Source organism: Saccostrea echinata, unplaced genomic scaffold (genome assembly GCF_033153115.1).
Source record: "Saccostrea echinata isolate AGI-Se365-2 ecotype Australia unplaced genomic scaffold, CSIRO_AGI_Sech_v1 ptg000016l, whole genome shotgun sequence".
Classification (NCBI taxonomy): domain Eukaryota; kingdom Metazoa; phylum Mollusca; class Bivalvia; order Ostreida; family Ostreidae; genus Saccostrea; species Saccostrea echinata.
Window position 1 is genome coordinate 25,296,582 of NW_026889765.1, and position 18,002 is coordinate 25,314,583.

General features: G+C 32.0%; 2 protein-coding genes across 4 annotated transcripts in view; both read right to left on the reverse strand.

Moving 5' to 3' along the window:
- LOC133188593 (RRP12-like protein) overlaps positions 1–18,002 on the reverse strand; it is a 387,635-nt gene that overhangs the window by 32,818 nt on the left and 336,815 nt on the right. The window lies entirely within an intron of this gene.
- LOC133188594 (uncharacterized) lies at positions 1,595–17,813 on the reverse strand. The gene is made up of 13 exons (XM_061324079.1): positions 17,696–17,813; positions 17,288–17,426; positions 9,736–9,801; positions 8,527–8,607; positions 8,337–8,430; positions 7,050–7,141; positions 5,071–5,588; positions 4,682–4,929; positions 4,468–4,540; positions 4,218–4,295; positions 3,831–3,998; positions 3,645–3,726; positions 1,595–2,196 (listed from the first exon to the last, which is right to left on the reverse strand). The coding sequence occupies exons 1-13, from the start codon at positions 17,801–17,803 to the stop codon at positions 1,832–1,834; spliced, it is 2,112 nt and encodes a 703-aa protein (XP_061180063.1). The 5' UTR covers positions 17,804–17,813; the 3' UTR covers positions 1,595–1,831.

Sequence of the window (18,002 nt, forward strand, 5' to 3'; positions counted from 1 at the left end):
CAATTTCACTTAATAGTTTTTATACAGCACCATCGACACTAGAGGAACGTTCCTCTCTCAATTTCACTTAGTTTTTATAAGTCACCACCAATATTTGAGGAACGTTCCTCTCTCAATTTCACTTCTTAATAGTTTTTATACCTCACCACCGATATTAGAGGAACGTTCCTCTCTCAATTTCCCTTCTTAATACTAATAGTTTTTATACCCCAACACTGATATTAGAGGAACGTTCCTCTCTCAGTTTCACTTCTTTATAGTTTTTATACCAAACTACCTATAGTCCTTGTCTCCCATGTGGCGCATTGGTTAGAGCGTCTGCTCTAGAGTCGCGGAGTAAGGAGTTGATCCTTACGTCACGGGTTCGAATCCCACTGTGGGACGTGGAGACCGGTCCTTCGGATGAGACCGTATAAACCGAGGTCCCGTGTTGCAGTAGGTGCTGGCACGAAAAAGATCCCTCACTGCTCAATGGCCGTAAATGCCGAGTATAGGACAAAATTTGCAGCTCTCCACCGGCAAGTGATGGCGTTTCCATATGAGTGAAAAATTCTTGAGAGGGGCGTTAAACAACATACAAACAAACAAAAACCCATAGTCCTCTGTGTCTCTGCACAGAGTACAGATGAACTCTGGCGGAAGTTTGGTTTTTATACCTCGATCGCTACCGACATTTAGAGGAATGTTCCTCTAATAAAAATGTATCTGTTGATTGTAACTCAACCGGCATGTGAGAAAAGTTCCTCTATCAATTTCTTTTTCTTTACTGATATTTGAGAAATGTTCTTCTCTCATCGATATGTTGTATTATAAATAAGCTTAAAGCTTATTGGATTTGAGGAACATTCCACACTCAGTGTCATCTCTAGATTATTTACACTACTCAACAGATAATTTATGCCACTTGCTGTGTGATTAAAATGCTTTTTGGATTTGAGGAACATTTCCTCTTTGTTTGTTTTACATTGATAAATCTTTTTGAATATGTTTATGAGATATTTTCTGATTTCATAGTTTGTTTCCAGCAAATCCTGTGCTGAGAATTTCACATCTAACAGAAAAAATAAGCAAAAAAACTTGACATTGAAAGTGTAATCTTTCAAACTTCATTTCTTTGCATGACATAAACAAAGTACAATTCATTTAAGATTGACCTGAAATACTTTGCACAGATGTCATTCCAGTAACTGTTAGTAGAAGGCATTGTTCCTTTTCAAAGACTCAAAATGGTAATTTAAATTGAGCAAGCACATGAACTGTAAGAATGAAAAATACAAGTTCATAAAACACAAGCCCGGGAGCTTGCACTGGCATGTCATATTATGAAACTAATTCTAACAGTAATGGAGACTGATACAGATGATCCCCAATACTACCCTTACTCCTTATTAGTGCTCTATTCCCTTTAAGTTCATTTGACAATTTTTTTGTATTACAGACATTAGTATTTTTGTTTCAGCCAATCAGAGTGTAGGGTAAATGCATGTTCATGAGGAAATGCTAACATTTGATTATTATGTCATCTTATTCAGACAACAAAATAATATATCTTTATATTCCTTTATCAAGTAAATCAATCATTTAATTAACTCATTGCAAGCACACACAAGTGCATGCATGTACAAATAAAATCACCTTCATTCCACACATCTACACTACTTGCCTATTAACCCTCAAAAGGGTTCATCTAAATCAGATGACTCAGGTTAAATGAGAACATTCTGGCACAAAAAAAGTTCTGAAGAAGAATTAAAAAAAAGAAAAAACAGTAAAAACATTATGTTCCCATAAGACGTTTGGGGGGCATAATATAACATGGAATTCTTGTATCTTAATTTTTAAATATCTTCTTCAGTTTATCTACAATGTAGCCTGGCAAGATTTTGTCATGAATCAACTTAAAACTACATGCCACCCTATTTCTAGGGATGCTATCTGGAGCACACCCTTCAAAGTCTGGATTTGGTATCCAATTGGTGGTGTAACTCCCCTTCAGCCATGATACTTTGATTCTGGCTTTGGACACGTCATTGGTTATGGCCAGCCATGGCTCTCCATCAACAACATCCCTTTGACGGATTGGTGTGATGGCCACAACCATGCCTATTTCTAAGTCCTCCGGCCTCTCCTTGAAATTCCAGTTGTCAGTGCTTGGTTTTTTTGTCACTGGAATGTTTACTTCTTCTGTGGCATCCACTGTTTTTTTTTTGTTTAAAAAAAAATACAGTTTAGTATTACAGTAAAAGTACATCTAATGATATTATTACCAGCAATTTTTTTTCTACCAATTGGGAAAGGGTCCGGTACCGGTTCAACTGGGGAAAATATCATCAAAGTAAAACAAAGGAGAATTTTCTGTCATTTAAACAAATGAAACGTATTTTCATTTATTTCAACCTCTTTACCTATTACTCCGTGTTTTAAAGAATAAACAACAAGTATTTATTGTTTTTCATATCAATGTCCCTTGTTTTTACATTTTCATGCTTTCAATTTGTCAAAATGTATGACACTACACAGTCCCGCCAGACTAAGGTAATCTCTGGGGGGGGGGGGGGAGTCATGATTTGTACAAATTTGAATCTACATTGCCTGGTGATGCTTGCATTTAAATATGACCAATCATGGCTTTGCTGTTCTTGAGAAGATTTTTAAAGATTTTTCATATGTATTCCTATGTAAAACTTTGATTGCCAATTGCAGCCCCACCCTACCCCTGGGAGTCATGATTTAACCAAACTTCGATCTACACTACCTGAGGATGCTTCCATATAAATATGACCAATCATGGCTTTGCTGTTCTTGAGAAGATTTTTAAAGATGTTCCCTATAAACTTTGATCACCCATTGTGGCCCACCCTTCCCCGGGGGGTCATGATTTGAACAAACTTGAATCTACACTACCTGAGGATGCTTCCATATAATTATGACCTATCATGGCTTTTCTGTTCATGAAAAGAAGATTTTTAAAGATTTTTCTTATGTATTCCTATGTAAAACTTTGATTGCCCATTGCCTGAGGATGCTTCCATATAAGTTTCATACTTTCAAGCACAGTGGTTCTTGAGAAGAAGATTTCTTAATGATGCCATTATATTTTCATGAATTCATAATTATCTCCCCTTGGTCCTTCATTTGAACAAACTTGAATAACTGGTGATCAGAAAAGCTCACTTGAGCTTTCAGCTCAGGTGAGCTAAAAAAACTTCCCTTATAATTCAATTTTTCCCCTGAATTCTCTCTATTGTGACCCAAACCTACCCTTGGGGCCATGATTTGATCATTTAGAATATGCACTACATTACAGTGTTTCCATATTTTAAAGTGGTCCTCGAGAAAAAGATTTTTAATGACCCAACCCTACTTTTGTCTTTTCTTGATTATCCCCCTTTGTAAGGGGGCTTGGCCTTTCAGTTTAACAATTTACACTCCCCTTCAACCAAGGATGCTCTGTACCAATTTGGGTTAAAATTTGTCAAATGATTCTTAATTGAGAATGGAAAATGTGAAATATTTATATACAGAGAGACTAGACAAACAGATGGAAGACAGACAACAGGTAATCAGAAAAGCTCAGTTGAGCTTTCAGCTTAGGTGAGCTAATAAATGAGGGAAGCTGAAAATAAGAAAAGTAGTAATCTTACCTGCTGTGATTTTCCTTTTTGTAAGCTTGCCCTGTTTTTCCCTCAAAATCCTGCATTCTTTGGTAGCTTGATTTAGTTTTTCCTGAAGATAGATTTAAAGTACAAAATATTGACATTTGTCTTCTTTATTGCTTGCCAACTGTTGACTGTGGATTTATAACATCAGAGAATCATCAACAAAATCACCTTTAACTGGCGAATTTCATCATGCATTTTCTTCTCAGCCAACAATCGTTGTGAAAGTTCTTTTTTCATTTCATCTCTCTCCCTATTTGATGTTTCCAGTGCCTCTTTCAATTCCTCATTCTTCAGCTGTAGTTCATCACTCCTTTTTTTCTCTCTAGCTGCTGTCCTCTGAAACATTAAAATGTATTTTTTTTTTAAATCTTGTCATTTTGAAAATGTAATGCCACTGTGTAGCATATAGGCTTAATTTCTTTTGAATTCACTTTAATGCCTCTTATTTCACATGGTTTATGAAAAAAAATTTCCATTTTCCACACCTTCATTTCAGAAATAAAGGAATTTTTTTTAGACCAAATCTTTAATTTGCACATTGATTTTTTTTTTTACCTTTAATTCCTCAACAAGTTTAATGTCATTCGTAGCCTCCTCTTCCTCTACTTCATCGTCCAATGGTTCAACAAATGTCTGAAATTATTTTGTAGATATACCAAATGTGTAAATGCTACACATGTACATGTATGTTTCATAACTTTCTATACAAAACTTCTTTACATTAATGAAAAATCTAGAAAGCAATGTTGTCCAATCTAATTTTTAAAATGATTTATTACATAATGTGTATTATTATTTTTAATACCTCTACTTCAGAGTTCATTGCAGATGTCCCTGGTTCACATTCAGAACTTTCATCCTTTTTGTTTGCTTCATTGCTGTTTACAATTTAAAAATAAAATTTTTTATTAATACAATTGATAACAATAAAAAAATCTATTAAAAAATTTTATAAATCAAATATTAATGAATTTCAAATTAAAATTGATTTGTTCATCAAAATGAATACAAGTACTTACGATTTGGACTCGTTGCAGAGAGAGGTCAGTTGTCTGAAGTTAATTTTTTCACTGTTGTAATCATTTAAGAATTTCAGCATATTCTCTGATGACACACCATTCAATGGTTTCAACAGTCTCCCACTGATTTTGTCTTTCTTCACTTCTTTTTTCAATTTCTTTTTGAATTCAAGAAATTCGACCCAAACTTCAGTCTGAAGTTGAGCCAACTTCATCTCAAACCGAAATCTGTTGTTGAGAGTTTTTCTCTATTAAAAAAGAATATTGACGTTTCATAGAATTATTTGTGAACATATTAAATAAACCTGCAATAAATTAATTCACTCTTTGTTGGCTATAAGTACATATCATTATTGTGCAACCAAACATATTGAAAGGATTATACTTACACTGACAGCTCCCATACATAACTGGAGCCCCTCCTTCCATTTATGAATTATTTCTTTGTTGGTTGGGGTCTTTTTACCAATTGTGTCTTGGAGATTGGAATACCCAGCTTTTTCGAACAGAGCATACCTAAAACAACCTGCTCTATCTACCAGATCAAGGTCAGTGCCAAACTTTCTGACCTGGTTATGTTGATTTGCCACATATTTGGCCTCATCAGGATTTAAATTTGTGTACACAATACACATTCTCTTTTCAAACTGAGATGGATTAGGTGTTTCAGATATGATGTTCTGAAGTGCTTCTCTGGAGTGATTGCCTCCAATCACCTCAAGGGTGCAGGATTCAAAGTTATCTACCTCCAGTTGACCACAGACATTTACCACCATCAACTGAAAGTAATTGCCTGGTCTTTCTTTGAATTCTCTTTCCAGTTCCTTGACATGCTTAAGATCTGGTTCTCTTAGGAGGTTGATAAAGGAAGGTTGTCTAAGTTTTGACACAGGGAGTACCATGTAACCTAGCAAAAGTACATGTTTATTGATTTCATTATTTTTTTAATACAATTTATTAACCTCTTATTGAAAAATAAGTTCATACAATCAAAATAATACAAAAACAAATAAACAAAAAAGAACAGATTTTGAGTCTCATTTATTTTGTCAGGAATTACAAATTCTAGAAATAGGTGCTGTGAGATTTGATGTAAGAAAAAAAAAAAAACAAGAGGCCCATGGGCCACATTGGTCACCTGTGCACTCTTGCTAGAAAAGAAAGCAGGAAACAATGCAGCATTTAAAAGTTTATATATAAAAATGGTGGGAGAGGGGGTGTTTTGAACAAACATATTAAATTTACACTACCTGATGATGCTTTCATATTTCTTTGATTTTAAGTATATTTCTCAAGATTTTTGTAATACATTTAATCTTTTATTGTTGCTTTGAACGGTTGGGGGGAGGGGGGTGGGTCATGATTTGAACAAATTTGAACCTGCATTATCTGAGGATGCTTCGATCGATCTACATTAATATGACTTAACAGGGCTTTTCTGATCTTAAGAAGATTTTTCAGAATTTTTCATTTGTGTGCCTATGTAAAATTTTGATCACCAATTGTGGTCCCATCATACCCCCAATGATAATGATTTCAATAAAATTGAATCTACACTATCTGAGGATGCTTCTATATAAATAAGATGAATCATAGCTTGTCTGTTCTTTAGACAAAGATTTTAAAAAAAGGTTTTTCCTGCTCTTTATATGTAGAATTTTGATTGCCCAATGTGGTCCCACCCTATCCCCGGGGGTCATGATTTCAATACATTTGAATCTACAGTATCTGAGGATGCTTTTAATATTAAATAACACGTCATGGCTTTGTTGTTCTTTAGAAGAAGATTTTTTACTCTGTATTCCTGTGTACTCTGTATTCCTGTGTAAAATGTTGATAGCTTAGTGTGGTTCCACCCTGTCCACAGAGATCATGATTTAAACAAACTTGAATCTACCCTATGTAATAATTGTTTCACATTTTCTGTCCCAGTGTAGTTAAGAAGATTTTAAATAACCTCACCTAATTTTTACTATTTTTTAATTATCTCCCCTTATCAAAGGGCATGGCTCTTGATTTGATCAAAATTGGATCCCCTTTACCCAAGGATGCACTGTGCCAAGTTTAATTCAAAATAGCTCAGTGGTTCTAGGGAAGATAAAATCGTAAAAAGCTTACAGCATCAATGCCAACAACAAGAATGACAATAACAATGCTAACGACAGACAACAGACATATTTTGAACAGAAAAGCTCACCAGAGCACAAGAATATTTTTATATTAGTTTTAACAAAGCATGGAGATTTTTTTAATATATATATTTTATTTGCAAGATAATAAATTGTATAAAAAAGTGATAAAGTATGCACAGAGATTCAATACACACTGTGTAAGATTAAAATTGTTGTAAAACTGGTCTGATTATTACCTTTAAGTTTCTTTTGAATGGCCTCCACAAGACTTTTATTAGCATTTTCAGTATGAGTTTCCTCAGATGAGATACTGCTACTCTCATTTTCACTATGGTTTATTTCTGGTGACACTGAAATTAACAAATCTAATTTAATCTTACAAATCTTTGTGATCGAAGAGTTATTGTTGGCTAGCCTAACTTTTAAAATGAATTTGGTGCAAAGTAATTAAAACTAACTTGATATTGTATAATTAACTAATTTGATACTGTATAATAAACTAATTAATTAAAACTAATTATACTGAGGGGGGGGGGGGGGGTGATACATGTATTAGAATCAGCATGTCTGTTGTCCCTGTGAATTGCAGCTTAAAACCAGTCTGACATTAAATCTAAAAAAATTGTAAAGTATTTAAAAAAAAGTTTTAATTATGGTAGATAGTCCCTACAAATCTAAGAGTCATGCAGGAACCTTATTAAAAATGTTGCAACAAGATTACACAAGTTTTTTTTTCTTTTTATAAAACTTTGTAACAAATTAAAAAAAAAATCTTTGTTTTCAAATTTAATTTCAAAATAACATATATATATATATATATATATATATATATGCATTTTTATTGTACTACAAAGCAGATATAGTGCAGATCCATTCATCCCTTGGGAGTAATGAGTGGACATGAATCCAGTTAAAGATTGATTAATGAGTTCAATGTTATATAGAAAGGCTAGCTGTCTCAATCATTTCTGCTATTAGAGTATCTCTGATCAAGCAGCACTTATCTGTTTCCTTTGGGAATTAGAAAGAAGAACTGATGGTCAGTTTACATGGATTATAGCATATGTCATTTGATGGCATGAGCCTTTTATTTTTAAAATTAAATAGGTATAGATTAAGTTGTTAAGACTAAATAGATGTTGTTTAATATGATATTTTAATTTTTTTTTTTTTTTTGAAAATATCAACTAACAAATTTCAGAGCATCATGTCTCACAAATATGAAAGATTGGGGGGGGGGGGGGGGGGCTGCAAATTGGCATTTGTCAAGCTCTAACAGAACCAGTTGAGGATCTATAATGTAATATTTGTTATAAATAATGCATACACCACAGGAGATGTATATAAACAAATATTTAAGAAATGGAAAAATCATGGAAATCCTTGTACCAAGGTTGACATGTCATTTTCTTGCACTCTAAACTGTTTATGATAATTGAACAATATTTGATGGGTGTATCAACCTGTGTTGGGGCACTTTATATTTACATACCAAGTGCAGTGTTGTGAGTATAATTATAGACAGTAAGAATAAAACAATCCTACCACTTAAGTCATCTTCACAGACTCCTACTGGTTCTGCTGTTAAAGGTGAAATATCACCCACTTCAGAGCAATCTAAATGAAAAAAAAAAATTAATTCAATATATATTTTTGTACTTTAATTTAATATCATTAAAAACTTTACTGTGTAAATCAAAAAGGCAGAAGCACCTGAGATAGATGGTCTGTGTACTTCAACATGTACTTTTTTCTGTGTTGTGACATCATCTAGTTTATCCGATGCTGCATCATCTATTTAATTTACAAAATATAAATGACAAGACATATATATTATAGCTGCTCAAAAGAGATATACTGGTTTATTTGGAGTAATTAAGTGATATTTTCAAGGACATTATGACACATATTTTACAAGTAATTTAAACAAGTTGTAATGAATCTTTCTTTAAAAGGTTTGCAAAAAAATCATCATGATCAAAGAAGTGTACATGTAAATGCATGTACTGCATATTCTCAACTCTACCAGCAAAGCCATTGTTTTAAGATCCAAATTAGGACAAGTTATTATTTGAACAAAAAAATTTATTCAAATTTTATTTGATTTATATTCATTGACCTTAAATTGTTCATTTGAGTTTATATATACATGACTACATCTAGTATTTCATGTAACTTACAATTTTTAAACCTTATGAAGACAAAATCCAATGTGGTTCATTTTATTTTTTGACAATTGCATTCAGTAAAATATTGAAGGTTTTTATGACTCTGTCATACACAGAAAAGCAAAGGAAAGAGATACAAGTATATTAAGGTATCTGACCCATAAAAGGACCTAATTTTCTAACCTTAAACATTCCTGTATTAAATACTCGGAAATTAATTCAAAGCATTTTAGAGTAGAAAAGGATTTACCAGGAGGAATTTTCAAAAATATAATTACCTAAGCAGTAATTAATTAATGAAGAATGCATTGAGGTCTATGGGAACAAGCAAATTTTTGAAAATAAAAATTTAGATACTAAGAATATGAAAAAAATGCTGTGGTGGAAAGATGTATTTAATTATTAGGAATAGAAAAACGATTGAAAACTATTTTTTTACCACATAGATTTTTTTATAATTAATTTTTATTGATTAAAAGCAAAGGGGGATAACTCTTGAAAGACAGGACAAGGTCAAAAATTAGGACACATTCTGCTCTTACATATTGATACTAAAACATGAAAATTATGTCTACATATACTGAGTATTCAGCCAATATATATCTGTTATGCATTCAGATTCATTGAATCTGAGGCTATTATGGATCGGATACCTTAAGATCCTTTTGTTGGTATTATATACATGTATATTCCTTGTTTTTTAAGCTGCAGGAATAAAATGATAAATAAGTAAATGAAAAAAGAGATTAAATACCTTTGAATTCAAATGGATTAATCTTAGAATAAGTCCGTTTTACTGTTGATGTTGATTTGTTTTGCCCTGAAAGAGAAAAATTGTGCACGTACATGTACATACCCAGTAATCTTTAGTCTAAAAAAAAGATTACCTAACTATAATTTTACAATTCAATTAAATACTCAGGAGTATTTTAAATATTGAAACAGAGAAAGGCTAAAAAATACTCATATGATGTTTAACACCCATTTTTATAAGCTTGCAGCTTTGAATTCATCTCCAATTTTGAATTGTTTACCCATATAAATAATCTATAAAAATCATAGAGTTGATTAAAGGGCTTTTCAATATATAAAATATTCATAGTATTTTCATTACAAAGTAGACAGACCCATATAAAATCAACCTCCATTATGTAAATCAAGCTTAGGAACAATTCAGGAACTTTTCCTTTTAATAATATTAATAAATAAAAGTTCTTAAAAATAAAATTATGCATACACTAAATAAAAAAAAAATATTCTTTTGTATTAATACATTTCTTCTACACTTATTTTTGCAAGAGTAAAAATCAAAAAAAATATTAAGTAAATAATACACTAAGAATACTACCCAATGAGAAAATTGAATTATTTTAGATTTTTATTATAATTTTTTAAAGACTTTTTTTTTCACTTTTCATCTATGAAAAAAAAATATGCACATGAAGTATGATGTACATTACTCCTACAGTGCACTACCAGATCAAACTCTTTCTGGAGATAATGAACCGAGAATGTAATGATTTAACTAATGTCTAATCTATTTTAAGATTACCATTGGGAATATTAACCAAGAACCATTATCTACAGCTACCAGAGTGTGAACTCTGTATAGGCCAATATTCCTCTGAGTCACTGCATAATGTGTTATGCCCTGCAAGTCTTTAAAGAAACTATAATTTACAATGTCAACTATCTTGTAAAGCAAGGATGATATATGAATAGTATTTGGTGATGCAGAGCTATTTCAATCTCTGTTTTATCAAATTAATTAACTCAGAGAAAGTTCACCTTTCGATTTGATCATTTCATTTCAAAAGCAAGAGAAAATCACTCATCAAATAATGACTTCATGCAATCTTATATTATTTTAAGGTAGAACTATTTGTGTACATCATTAAAGTATAAAATGAAATGGTAATGACATCTTATCAAAGCCCTCTGGCTCAGGGTGCATGACAATGATATAGCATTGAAACAAATAACAGTAAAACGTGCTTACAGCAAACACATACGCTAGCTTGTACATTGTATAATGAATTGATGCTTATAGCAAAGTGATTTTCATTTCCCTGCACTAGGTTATTTGATGATGCTTATAATTAAAGCAAAGTGACTCCCCATCAATTAGTAATACATATTCTTGATCTAAAGAATAAAGAATTAGACTTCTAATGATACCCCTCCCCCTCATTATAATTTAATAAAATGCGTTTTTTTTTTTTTTAGTTTTCATGCTTGCATTTCCAAAATGTACAACCCAGATCATGAAAGAATTGATTTTTCCCTTAAGTTTCTGTTTGTCACAGGGTCACGCTCTTGTTCCTTCTGCAATTAAAACATGCATCGATTGAATCAATCCAAGTTAATTAAATATGTGATTTGCTACTGAAAAGGCACAAGAGCTTGGGGTGAGGAATTTGGCGGAATTAATTTCTTATTTTATAATATAGTGCACACAAATTAGTAAAATCATGCATATGGTCATACATAAATAGAAATTCACCTGTACACAACAAAACACTCAAAAAAAGTCTCACATATATCAGCCAAACTGGTTGTATCTGATTGACTATGTGAGCCAATTCGATTACGGCACTTAATAAATTGTACAAAGCATATATTTAATTATAATTAAATTACAACTGTGACATGTTCAATTTTCCTTTGATGCCTAGGCTTTAGGCAAAAAATGCAGTGATTCTACCACATGCAGGTTGTTTCAGTCATGCCTTCCTAATTAACTGTTTTTAGAAAATTCTATATGCATTTTGTAAAACTTATTTATTTTTTAGGGAGTGGGTGGTTTAATAGTGGTTCAAAACTTTTAAAAGGACTTACAAAGGCCCATGGGAAGCAATTTTAGTTTTTTTTTGGGGGGGGGGGGCAGAGCCATATACATATTTTTTTATTTGGGGGCACGGTGTGTTCGCGTTTTGCACACATTTGATTTGGGGGCACTATATCAACTACAAAAAATTCTTAACAGAAAAAGGCCATCAAACTTTATTATTGAGGGGGCACAATTGAATGGTATAAGCCATATTTTCTATAGTGTTCTATATATCGGCAAAATTATTGGGGGGGGGGGGGGCACCCCCATGCCCCCCCCCCCTTTTCCCGGTTCCTATGGCCATGTTACAGATTCATCAAGGAAACACTTCATAATATAATGTGAAAATTCCTTATTTTCTGGGTGCATTTATATAATATAAGTATGGAATTTTATAGTCTTGTTTATTAGAATTGTAGTCTTACTGATAGGTTGTGCATTATTACCGGCCGCCAGGAGGCGGTCGGTTATTTGATATGAAAGTTTAAAGTAGTCGTGCGTTTCTGCGGAGTTAAAAAAATAAAAGTATTTAATTAACAATCATATAGAATATTAATAAATAGTGTCTAAATGTTTAACAAAAAAGCATAAATTTAACTTGAATAAAAAAAAATGGGTACATGTTTTATCTGATCGAATCCTGAATTATGAACTCATATTAGTACACGTGTTGGGCATCACCTAAAGCAAAGACAAAGATATATACAGGTAAACTTCGGTATCTCGACATCGGATATGTCGACAACCTGGGATATGTCGACGTCCGTCCGCGGTCCCGGCAGTATTTACTATATAAATGATTTGCAAAAACTCTGATATGTCGACCTCTGTAATCTCGACAACCCTGGTTATCTCGACGTATATTCACAGTCCCAAGAGCAAAATTTACCTGGTATATCACCTATTCTCACATAATCCGTCCATATGCGCTATTTGGATGTCGCAAGCAATTTAAATTACATTATTATTAAAATAATTGGTAAATTTTGTAGTGTTTTCGTTTGTGATACGTCTAGTTACCAAACCAACATCGTTAAGTGTTAATACACAGGTTAAAACTTCCCTGGGATCCAAGTATATAGTCTAATAAATGGCTTCTCGATCTGTCGCTTAGGCAAAAGGCAAAGTTTGGACCAATGAATAAAACAAAACAAGTACATTTTATGCTAAAAAGCACGACTTTTACATATAACAATGCATGAATATATTGATTTTTCACACTTTTAGATATTTGTCTACAGTGAAATTTTTAAAAAATATAAAATAACTTTGTCGCTAAATTTCTGTAATTTACGTTATCAAAATCTTAGTATTTGTGTAAACAGCATAAAAGGGCATCTAAAAACATAAAATATCTACTAGAATATCCAACAAAGTCCATAAAATGCAATCAGAAACAAAGAAAAGTTATATGACAGAATATTTACAGAAACACATTGGTCTTTTAACCAGAGGTGAGTGGTTCGTTTTAAGGATGTATTTTACGTTATCAACGATACTTAAAGAATACAAGTAAAATTGTCTTTGCATATTAATTTATTTCTTCTTCCTGACCTACCAAACACGTAAAATATTAAAACGAACATTGATCTGTGCGACTACACATTTTACACCAATTAATCTGATAGAAAGTAATTTACGTTATGTAATTTACGTTATCAGTATAATACATATATGGTACCTATCTTGCAAATAAGACGTCGGGACAATACGGAACCATGCAGGAAACGTTATTGGTTTCTTCTCGAAAGCATCTTAACATCACCGAACTTCCGATGTAGATCTGATGCAGGAAGCGCCATCAGATAACGTAAATTACGTGTTACCTTTAACAACTTTCAAATAATTCCTCAAAGATGTATTTTTGGCGTGAATTTCAGTTGATTTTACAAACAAGGTGTACTTCTATTTATTTGTAGCAATATTTTACGCATAAATCTCTCTTCATTGATTAATTGATGAAGCAAAACATTCATAACGTAAATTACAGTAAAAATAACATAAATTAAATATAATTTAATTGCCTTTCTCCGTAATTATATTTCATAGATTTCATTTAACAGAGATTGTAAAGTCAAAAGCAGAAATTAAAAAAGCATATTGGGAATAAAAGAGGAAAAAATAGGGAGAGGCATAACTAGAGAAAGATAGGAAAAAATACATACCAACAGCAGATCTTACATTGTCATTATATTTAACTGTGAATCTCTCAAAAGGATGAAAAATAATCAGTGTTTGTGGCATTTTGTGGGCAATTGAAAATAATGCATGTCATTAGATGGATGAAAATAAGTTCAAGAAAATATTAATTTTTGGTTTGAATACCAGTAAAATTGTAATTTACGTTATCAATATATTTCTTTAAGAAAAACCAATTTAGAATTTTCACAGTCTCTTCCCAAATTAAATTTTAAAATCCTCTTCTCTTATGATTCATAAACATAAAAGTAAGTCGCACAGGAATTCAGCTTAAACATTTCTAGTGAGAAGGAACAGAATTATTTCAGTTGAAAAATAAGATTAAAGCAAATAAAATTTGTTAATTACAAATTAAGAGAAAAACACTGGCAAAAAACAAAATTTTCGAAGTATTTTTATTAGTACAGACATAGTGCTAAAAAAATCCAAGTGAAACTGAATATTCATTTTGGCAATAAAACGATTTTTGACGGGTTCATTTCGACGTAAGATAATAACGTAAATTACGAAGGTAAATACACTACCTATACTGCATATTGAATATTTTTGTCATCATGCATGGTTGAGTTCTGATATTTTGAAAAATAATTCTCCCATGATTTGTTTGCTAAAAAACATCGACTTCTCCCCCAAATAATGACTTTATTTTTTTAATGAAAGTTAGGCTGCATGTGGACGGATTATGTGAGAATAGGTGATATGTCGACATCGGCAATTTTCTGCTCCACTGAACCTAACTGTTTGTCAGATAGGGTCGCTCGTCACGCACGGACGGCTCCGGGTATCTCGACGTCGTCAAAAATTCACACCTTTCACACCCATGTTTTGACTACACGCTACTTAATTAATTTTACAGACTGTGTTTGTAGGTGAATCCAAAGCCCCCTCGGCGTCTTTGAGACGTTAATTGCTTAATGTTCAGCTTGGGTAATATCACTGATAAATCTATACGATTCTGCTTAAATTTACAGGCGTTTATTTATGTCGAAACCTAACATAACTTTTAAAATTGAAAAAGATAACTAAATTACAAAGAATAATAAACATATTGAATAAATTCAAACTAAAGAATTAAAAGATTTTGTAGTTAAAATGCATTCAACAGGAAATAATCCGATTAACGACACTATTAACCGAATCATCCGTAATTCATGCATCTATAATATCACTTCGTTAGTTTAGATACACAAATCTCTTAAAAAATTAATATTAATGCACATTCTTCCTGAATGAAATAAGAAAAAAAAAATAATTACGCATTTAATATGTTTTCTTATCTCGGATGTCGACTTTATCATGTTTATACGGTTCGGTTCGAAGTTTATAGAGCGCATTTCGTATCCTGTTCTGACAAAAAAGCAAGTAACACGCGAATGCTAGATGGAAAACTACAAAAATTTAGAACGATTTTGATAGAGAAAGAACAGGTTTTATAAATAAGATTTTTAAAAATAATTTCTTAGATTTTTAATAAAAAAAAATGAAGGGACTGCTGAAATAAGTTGACCTACAGTCTATACTGAAGTCATGTACGTATAACTGTATAATTAGCTTATACACATGTATGTGTTTGGTTATGCAGTGAAATCTTGGACGTCAAGTCTCAACTCTGATATCTCGACACCTCGGATATCTCGACATTTTCCGATGGTCCCGTCGATGTCGAGATAACGAAGTTTACCTATATATATATATATATATATATATATATATATATATATATATATATATATATATATATATATACAATGATTATTTTTTTCTTTATTTAAATAGAATTTATAATTGTATTTGTTTTAAAATGACGTATATATATACATTTCCTATCTGAAATTTTTAAAAATAAAATTTTCATTTCTTAAAAGAAAGAATATTACGAAATTTTTGCTCCAGCAGACGAGGATTCAGGGCGTTTTACAATGTGCAAAGCATTTTCCCGCCACAATTCAACACCAAAACAAAAGAAACTGTGGTGGCAGATCTAGAGGGGGGTCGTGGGGGTTTCAACACCCTCCTTTGGATTTGCTTGAGAGAGAGAGAGTGAGGGAGAGAGAGACAGAGAGAGAGAGAGGAGTCCCAAATATTTGTGAAGAAAATTAGGTTGTTGTTGAAACTCCGCACCTGCAATGTGCATGCACTAGCTGTTTTATTTCACCAGGATAAATTAACAGATTAATATCAGATATATTAATAACAGATCACGTAATTCAGTTTGTTGCCTCATAAAGGAACAATTGGTTTGCGGCCAATATGTTTCTTGTTTTTATATTGAAGGAGATCATACACGTATCAGTGAATTGTTTGTGTCTGAGTTGATGAAGGCGAGTTAATGTTCCTAGATGCATTGAGGGCCTAACTGTAATATTGAGGGAATTAATGGTATGTCTATTTAGCTGTAATTTACACAGCTGTTAGATTGATTTGACTGAGTTGTATTAAATTCAATCTGATGAAGTTTTAAGAGGTCGGGAAATGCCAAGTTGATTAATGGAGTTAATAATTGCTAGATATAATTATTATCGCTGCAGAAGTAGGTTGATCAGTTAGAAAGTTTTATTGGTTTGATAGAAGAGTTTTCCATGAAATACAGCAAAAAGTAATTGACCTAAAGACGTAAACAAATCACTGGCCAGCTTGTGGCTTTGATTTAATTTCTTAGATAACAGATGCTTTGAAACAGATACATCTAAACATTTAAGAATGTTATAGTTAAGATTTTTTTTTTACAGGATATTAAAATCAAGCAAGTCATGAAGTACTGTCAATTTAATTAGTAGCCATTTATTTTTACTGCTGATACATGGTGGGGGATTGTGAATTAATGCATGATGGTGATCCCTGCATGAAATTGTTCAAAATTTTACCATATTTTTTTAGTCACTGTCCCCCCATCCCCATTTTTAAAATTCATATGGGAATGTTACCATGCTTACAAAATTGATTAAATGTTTTTAGAAGTCCCTTCAAAAATCTTATTGCATCTTAATATTACGCAAAACTTAGTATTCCTTCTGAATCAGATTTTTTCATTTAAAAGCATTTTAGAAAATAAGTGAAGTTGGAGATTATCTTGATCCATTTACTGAAAACTCCAATAAAATTCCTGATTTTTCTCATACAAGAAAAGAAAAATATTTTCTTTAAATTAATATGCATGGACATGCATGTTCATCCTACCTATATATCTCCAAGTAATATGTAAAAAGTTTCTAGTTATCAACTTCCTAAATTTGCAAACTTTATGCAAGCAGTGTTAAGTTTTAATAAGAAAACATACCTGATTTTTTAAAGGTTCTCCATCTTTCTACAAATGAATGTCTACTGCTAAGATGTCCAGCAAATAAGCTTGAGTATTCATTGTCTTCTGCATGGAAATCCTCAAGACGCATAATTTTGTCGAGGCCATTCATCATAATCTAAATAAATGAATAAATTCCTTAATATTTCTCTGATTTTTTTTGTACCAAACTTGAACTCATTAGCTTTACCTGTAGATTAAAAAACTAATAAGGAGTTGTGTCAGTTAAAAAAATAAGCATTTCTTTCTAAAATCATTTATAAAAATATAATTGATAAATCGGAGTCTTTTTTTTTTTTTTTTTTTTTTTTTTTTTTTTTTTTTTACACATCTGTGGTCTTTGATGTAATCCTTTTTATTTTAAATATATATTTTAGCCTATTATACCTTGATGCATCCCTTGTTGTTGGCAGCTGCAATATCCCATACTTTTCCAACTATGCTGCCTTTCTGTTTCATAAATACTGCATTTTCTGACTTTGAAATGGACCACATATTGCACCTTGTCAGATCGAGGTATGGATGACATGTGCTGCATACATGGGTCTGGAATTGCATGCTCACAGAAAGCACGCCCCTTAATCTTATCAGTATATGAGTCTGATTGACATTTCTCCACTGAAAGCATGGAACTGCAGAAGGTGGTAAAATTGGAGATGAATTAGAACCAAAAAAATTTTAACTGCAATATGCC